Here is a 7900-nt window from a genome sequence, read left to right as displayed (position 1 = left end):
CTGTTTATGTTCTTTACCCTGCATCTATCTTCTGTTTCGTTTTAGGAAGCAGGCGGCATATTCTCTAACAGTACATATTTAATCCTTTGTATTTCGTGGATTGTTTTACTCACTCTGGGATATCTTTCTATTTCAGCACACTACCCGTCTGTAGGTAATTTGCACTCTGCTCTGCTCTCCAGTTCTTTGCTCTTTCAGGCAGCATAGGTCCAAGTTGCCATAGTCTAGTCTGAGGTTAGGGCTATCTCCGCTCACGCAAGAATCACTAGGGACTGAGGGGTCAGGATCTCTAGTCTGTACAGTTTTTAATGTGTTACCTATTTACCCAAGTGAGTTGCTACACTATCATAACAGAGTTTACACACATACAGCGACAGGAAGAAGAAAGTACCCCATAAATAGAAACAGGAAGAAAAGAGTGCTCACATTAACAGTGACAGGAAGAAGAGAGTTCCCACGTAAATATTGACAGGAAGAAGAGATTGCCCACATAAACAGCGACAGGAAGAAGAGCGTACCCCCGTAAAGAGTGACAGGAAGAAGAGAGTGCCCCCATAAGAAGCGACAGAAATAAGGGAGTGCCCACATAAACCACAACAGTAAGAAGAGAGTGCTTCCAAATAGAGCGACAGGAAGAAGAGAATGTCTACATAAACAGCAACAAAACAAAGAGAGTACCCCATAATGAGCGACAGAAAGAAGACAGTGACCACATAAACAGCAACAAGGTGACGAGAGTCCCCCCATACAAAGTGACAGGAAGAAGAGAGTGTCCCCATAAAGAGCGACAGGAAGAAGAGAGTGCCCACATAAACAGCAACAGGAAGAAGAGAGTGCCCACATAAAGAGCGATAGGAAAAGAACAGTGCTCCGATAAAGAGCAGTGATACAGACAAGGCGTGCACTCTGTGGATATGAGGTCGGTGTGAGCTGAACCTGGACCTTAGTCCAGAGGGTCATCCAGTAAAGAGAAAACAGCTGCACTCTGGGAAATTTTGATTTTCAATGCGAACATTTTTTTTATTGAAGACACGCACTTTTCCCCTGTGGTGTCTTCAATAAAAAAATGTTTGCATTGAAAATCAAAATTTCCTAGAGTGCAGCTGTTTTCTCTTTACTCCGATAAAGAGCAACAGAAAGAAAAGAGTGCCCACATAAACAGGAAGAGCGTGCCCACATAAACAGGAAGAGAGTGCCTACATAAAGATCAACAGGAAGAAGAGAGTGCCTACATAAAGGTCAACAGGATGAAGAGAGTGCCTCCATAAACAGCAACAGGAATAAGAGAGTGCCCACATAAACAGCAACAGGAATAAGAGAGTGCCCACATAAACAGCAACAAGAATAAGAGAGTGCCCACATAAACAGCAACAGGAGAAGAGAGTGCCCCCATAAAGAGCAACAAGAAGAAGAGAGTGCCCACATGAGTGTCCCTGGTAAGAACTGATGTGATGAAAAATGCTAATCTAAGATCTGCCAGTGACAATAATCTGAGTGCTCATAATGCCAGACATGAAGAGCGAACACAACCAGAAACAGCTATGAATAGTGGCAGCTCTAATGCGCTCTCATAAACAGTACAAAAGAGTGCCCCCATACCAGTGTCCGAGGTAGGAACTTTCCCTATAAACAATGTTAGTGAGCGCCTCACCAGTAACAGTGATCAGGAGAGGACACAAACAGAAGTGGCCCCTTTTGCCAGAATAGTATATTTGCCCATCTTTGGGTCTGTGATAAAAGCTGGTTTCTGCTATGGAGGTGGTAGTGGCCCCCTCTATTACAGTAGCTTTTGGAACCCTGTGTGACTGCACAGGTTGCATCAATGATATGTCTGCCACTGGGAAGTGTGTCCCGTTTCCAATGTGAGGCACAAGGGTTCTTGTACACGTTGTGGATTTGCTCTTGTAAAAATCTATGTGGATTCTTCCTTTCTTGGCAGAAAACGCAGTTGAAAATCAGCGCTTTTTTGATACGGATTTGATGGAGATTTTTTTTTTCTGAAAAAGAGAAATGGTCAAAATTAAAAAACAAACAGTACTTTCAGACCTCAAAGAATGTTAAGAAAACAAGTTCATAATCATTTAGAAATAGCAATACTAATATTTTAACTCATGAAGAGTTCAGAAATCAATATTTTGTGGAATAACCTTGATTTTTAAAAACAGCTTTCATGTGTCTTGGCATGCTTTCCACCAGTCTTTCACACTGCTTCTGGCTCAAAAATGTAAGCAGTTCTTTTTTGTTGTGACTCTGCATCATCCTCTTGATTACATTCCAGAGGTTTTCAATGGAGTTCAGGTCTGGAGAATGGGCCACCCAGGGCCGCCATCAGGGCATGACAGCCCTTACATGTGTATGGGGCCCGGTGATTAGGGGGGCCCGACCACGCTGGCAGCCCCCTACATTTTATTCAGGCTTCAGCAGCTTTATTTTAAATTAAGACTCAGCGCCTGCCGGGCCCCCTAGGCCCCTCGGGCAGGCCCCCCCCACACCATGGTCCAGCCAGCCCCGCAATCCCCCCCTGCACAATGGTCCAGCCACAGCGCCGCCCTCACCTGACGTCACACACTGCTCTGCTCCTCCACTTCCTCATTCAGCCAGTGTGCCACGTGGGACTGGGAGAGGGACGGAGCCTCGCTGCTGGAGCACGGCCAGATAACAAGGTAATGTAACACCTGCACAGGGAACTGTCAGAGCATCCACCGGCATGCTGGAGATTACAGACTCTAAGGAGAGTTTTGTAGTGGCTGTTAAACAGGGACCTACAGACACTAATCGCTTTTCTCCTGAGTGGCAGAAGACTACAACTCCCAGGGATCCTTGTTCCAGTGAGATGATAGAAGAAGGGAGGAGGAGGGACTTGGGGGAGGACACTGAGGAGAAAGTGAAAGTACAGAGAGAGAGGAGAGAGAACGTGGCTGCTGCTGGTTATGAGAGACAGAGCGGTGTGGATCTTGATTCCCCTAAGTTGCAGAGTGTGGGGGACCCCACGGAGATACCCGTGTTGCCAGAGAGAGCAAAGATCCAGAGAGTCCTGCCGACACTGCCATCGGATAAAGGTCTAAATCATGCAGCCCTCAGCTGGAGTCTAAAGAATCCTCTGATTGTTGGAGACACAGTGAGTGTTCTGCTGAGACTTGTGATTCTATCAGCACGACTTACAGTGAGTACACTGCAACCGAGACTATTGACAGCAACGTTCATTTAAGTGCACCTAAGTTTTCTACTTTGCGCGCCAACCTTCCTTTGCGCGCCAACATCCGCGGCAACTGGGCCCCAATGGTCGGACTGAGTAAATGCAAAAGAGGGGGAATTGGCCATGTTATATTTGCAGGGTTGGGGTTTAATTAGTCTGTGATGTGTATATGACTTTTATAGAGCACAGTTTATCGCATTGTATGTTTATTCCTGTAAATCCATTTTAATTCTGCTTCATAGTAATAAATCTGTTAAACTGTTTTACTCCTGCTTCCTGAGTGTGTACCGAGCTGTGGCAGGGGTTTCCCGAATCAGCCCCTGGCAGAAGATAACTGTCCTTCTGCAGCCCAGAGACAGAGCTCCAATCAAGATTCGGGTGGAGGCACTGCGTACAGAAGAGGTGAGACTCCCCATAACACCCAGGGTACAGTGGTAGCCATAAAAGGGTGTTACAGTGGAGGCACTGCCAAGATCCAGAACTAACACAGGAGTATTTACTATGGAGACTTTAACAGAGCAAGAAGCGTATTTGTGGTGCGGAGAGATGGATGTTACAGCTAAACAAAGCTTTGCAGTGAGTGGTGAGCTTCGTGATGCGTCTGATGAGGAAATACTGAAAATAGTTAACCGACTCACTGAACTTGCCCACCCTAAAGTGGTCGACCGCCGAAAGGAAAAAAGGGGACAGTTACCCACAGTCCTGATCTCAACTGGGCAGATCTTGAGGAAGGAATATTTCCCATCCATGATAGCTGTGTCCCCAGAGTATGGTCGACAATGGAGGATCACTTGGCCTATTGAGTCCGAAGTGGAGACCTGGCAACAGGAATCAACCCTTCAGTCTAGAAAGACTAGTGAAGTTTCGCCCTCTACTTCAGATGTGCTTATGATGGCTATGGGACAATTAGTCAGTCAATTTGCAAAGATGCAGCCAGAGGGGAATTACCGTCTTCTAAGAATTGTCTCGGGTGCCCTCCCCACCACTGCTGGAGAAGAGGGATATGATGCTTGGAGGGATGTCACTTTGCTGTGCTTAGAAGAGTGGCAGTACACGGATGCAGTAAAGAAGCAGAGAATAGTAGAAAGCTTGAGGGGTACTGCTATGGAAGTGGTGCAGGCTGTTTGGCGGAACAGGCCACAAGCAACTTATCAAGATTATATGAGTGCTTTAGAAGATGCTTTTGGATCCCCCGAAGATGCTACTGATCTTCTCTATAAACTCCGTACCACCTACCAACTGCCAGATGAGAAGATGTCTGACTATCTCTACCGGTTAGACAAGCTGGTTCATAGAATAGTATCTAAAGGTGGAGTCAGCCCTAAAGAAGTTGATCAGTGTCGTCTGGAACAGATACTCAGAGGATCTCTCCCGCATGATCCATTTGCCCAGCGGCCTAGGGTACAGTGGTAGCCATAAAAGGGTGTTACAATAGGAAGAAATTTTTTTTTCTTTTGAGAGCGGCTATCCGGGGGGGGGCCCAAGGCAGACTGTGAGATGGGGGCATAATGCTGGACGCTGGGGGCAGAATGCTGGACGCTGGGGGCAGAATGCTGGACGCTGGGGGCATAATGCTGGACGCTGGGGCATAATGCTGGGGGCAGGTTGCTGGGGGCAGAATGCTGGACGCTGGGGGCAGAATGGACATGGGGCAGAATGCTGGATGCTGGGGTCAGAATGCTGGATGCTGGGGCAGAATGCTGGACATGGGGCAGAATGCTGGGCGCTGGGGGCAGAATGCTGGACGCTGGGGCATAATGCTGGACGCTGAGGGCAGAATGCTGGACGCTGGGGGCAGAATGGACATGGGGCAGAATACTGGACGCTGGGGGCAGAATGCTGGATGCTGGGGGCAGAATGCTGGACACTGGGGGCAGAATGCTGGACATGGGGCAGAATGCTGGACGCTGGGGGCATAATGCTGGACTCTGGGGGCATAATGCTGGACGCTGGGGGCATAATGTTGGATGTTGGGGCATAATGTTGGACGCTGGGGGGCAGAATGCTGGGGGCAGAATGCTGGATATGAGGGCAGACTGTGAGACGGGGCAGAATGCTGGACATTGGGCAGAAGAATGCTGGACGCTGGGGCAGAATGCTGGAGATTGGGGCAGAATTCTGGATATGGGGCAGAATGCTCGAAGCTGGGGCAGAATGCTGGAGGCTGAGGCAGAATGCAGACATGGGGGCAGAATGCTGGACGCTGGGGGCAGAATGCTGGACATGGGGGCAGACTGTGAGACGGGGCAGAGTGCTGGAAGCTGGGGCAGAATGCTCGACACTGCGGGCAGAATGCTAGACCCTGTGGGCAGAGTGCTGGACCCTGCGGGCAGAATGCTGGACGCTGGGGTAGAATGCAAGACACTGGGGCAGAATGCTGGACATGGGGGCAGAATGTGCCAGTGAGACACAGGAGGGGGCAGAATGTGCCAGTGAGACACAGGAGGGGGCAGAATGTGCCAGTGAGACACAGGAGGGGGCAGAATGTGACAGTAAGACACAGGAGGCGGCAGAATGTGAGACACGGGGCATGATTGGAGACACAGGGCATGATTGGAGACAGATGGGGCAGGGTCATGGGGCAGGATGGATACCATTAAGGCCAAGTGCACACGGGAAAAATCCTCCTGCAGATTTTTCTGCGCAGATTTGAAGAAATCCGCAGGTCAAATGACCTGCATTTTTCCTGCGGATTTCTTCCTTTTTTATTGCGGTTTTTGTGCGGTTTTCCACTGCGGTTTTCCCCCTGCGGATTTGGAGAATGCAGCAGGTGGAAAACCGCACAAAAGAAGTGACATGCTGCGGATTTTGTACTGCACAAAAACCACGTGGAAAAAAACGCAGTGTCTGCACAGCGGTTTTTTCTTCTTTGATTTACATGCTACTGTAAATCACACTGCGGATCTGCAGCGTTTCTGCGCGGTAAAATCCGCTGCGGATCCGCAGGAATTCTGCATCATGTGCACACAGCCTTAGACAGATGGGGCAGGAGGGGAGATCATATGGGGCAGAATGGATACTCATGAGGGTGGGATGGGAAGCCAGGAATGAGACACACGGGGGTCAGGATGGGGGATATTATTACCATAGAGGCTATTTAAGGGATATTATTACTGCAGTGATGTATTTATTTTCTTTTCTTGAGTTCACTGTTTTAAATGGGGGGGCGGTCCTGTTACTGTGTAGAGTGATACTATGTTGCCTTTTTTTCTTCATGTGGTGTAATGTAGAAGTTGGGAAAAAATAAGAAATGTGTTCTGCAAGCGGAGCTCTAGATAACTGTGTTATTTCCTGCAGAGACGAGTCCTGGCTGGAAGACATGATGGCGATCTGTGCTGGATGAAAGATGAAAAGCAAAGATGAAGGACTTCACCTAGAGACATCACTGGTGAGTTAGTGTGTTACCTGTACACTGACACTATACACTGTATACTATATACAGAGGTCCTGTGTATAATGTCACCAGTGATCACTGTGTTACCTGTACATTGTATACAGCGCTCCTGTGTATAATGTCATTGATCACTATATTACCTGTACACAGACACTGCATATTAAGTGCAGATCTTGTGTGTATAATGTCTCTTATGGTCATAGTATTATGTTTTTTTTTATTAATGTCAGTATTGTAGTATTCAGTCACCATGTGGTGGTAATATTTGGTCTGGGCATGGTGCGGTGGCAATTGTCCCTTGTATGTGCTATTATTTGGTCACTTTGTGGTGGTAATTTGTGGTCTGGTCATGGTGCGGTGGTATTTGTTCGTTGTATATGATATTATTCGGTCACTATGGTAGTAATATGTGGTCTGGTCATGGTATGGCGGTATTTGTTCCTTGTATGTGTTATTATAGGTCACTATGTGGTGGTAATATGTGGTCTGGACATGGTGTAGCGGTATTTGTTCCTTGTATGTGGTATTTAGATCACTATCTAGTGGTAGGTTGTGGTCGGGACATGGTGCGGTGGTATTTGTTCCATGTATGTGATGTTATTGGTCATTTTAAAAAATTGAAAAATAAATAAAAATATACCTAAATTATATTGCATATTTTAACAAATATTTAATAGGTTACAGTAGAGTAGGGCCCGGCCAAAAAGTGTGTACCATGTTATGGTGGCGGCTTAAAAAAATCTTTTGGCCAAAGCAAAAGCTGCTGGCTGTATGTGTGACCTGGTGATGGGAACTGTTAATGTGTGATAGGTGAGAAGTGGAGTTTTTCCAAGAAAGAGCGGTGGGACTGTGGACAGTTCGAGGGGTGGAGGCGGGGCTGGATGGAGCCTGGGCGGAGTCTAAAGGGGGCCCCGAAAATTTTGCCAGTATGGGGCCCCGAATTTCCTAGTGGCAGCCCTGAGTGCAGGGATAGGCGGACTGATGAGACTGGATCAGCGATGGGACCACACAAAAATAACATGACGACGCCTGACCCCAATACTCAGCGCCCTGGGACCTGTGTATAACACCACTGCCAACACCTGGAGGAGCATTCACTGCATCTTATGGGGTGGAAAATGGGAGTTCTGCACCTGGCTGCTATGAGCAACTCCACCTTACCTGCACTGGTGGATTTAGGATGTGATCGTTATGACGTTATCACACCTGACATCATACATCTACTCACCGAAATCCAGGAACTGCTTGATGGAGAGTGGGGAGGGGGAGAACTTGGAGTAGTACTCAATCTGATTGGGGATGGTGCTCTT

General features: G+C 47.7%; 1 protein-coding gene across 1 annotated transcript; it reads left to right on the top strand.

The window, feature by feature from the left end:
* Window positions 1-3697: 3697 nt before the first annotated feature.
* On the top strand, window positions 3698-4609 carry LOC141053701 (paraneoplastic antigen Ma2-like). Its single transcript, XM_073550738.1, has one exon. The coding sequence runs from the start codon at window positions 3698-3700 to the stop codon at window positions 4607-4609; it is 912 nt and encodes a 303-aa protein (XP_073406839.1).
* The last annotated feature ends 3291 nt before the right edge of the window (window positions 4610-7900 follow it).

The sequence above is a fragment of the Dendrobates tinctorius genome, unplaced genomic scaffold, assembly GCF_039654945.1.
Source record: "Dendrobates tinctorius isolate UK_male_01 unplaced genomic scaffold, ASM3965494v1 ptg000167l, whole genome shotgun sequence".
Lineage (NCBI taxonomy): Eukaryota > Metazoa > Chordata > Amphibia > Anura > Dendrobatidae > Dendrobates > Dendrobates tinctorius.
The sequence above is the reverse complement of the archived record's forward strand: the minus strand, read 5'-3'. Positions and strand labels throughout refer to the sequence as shown.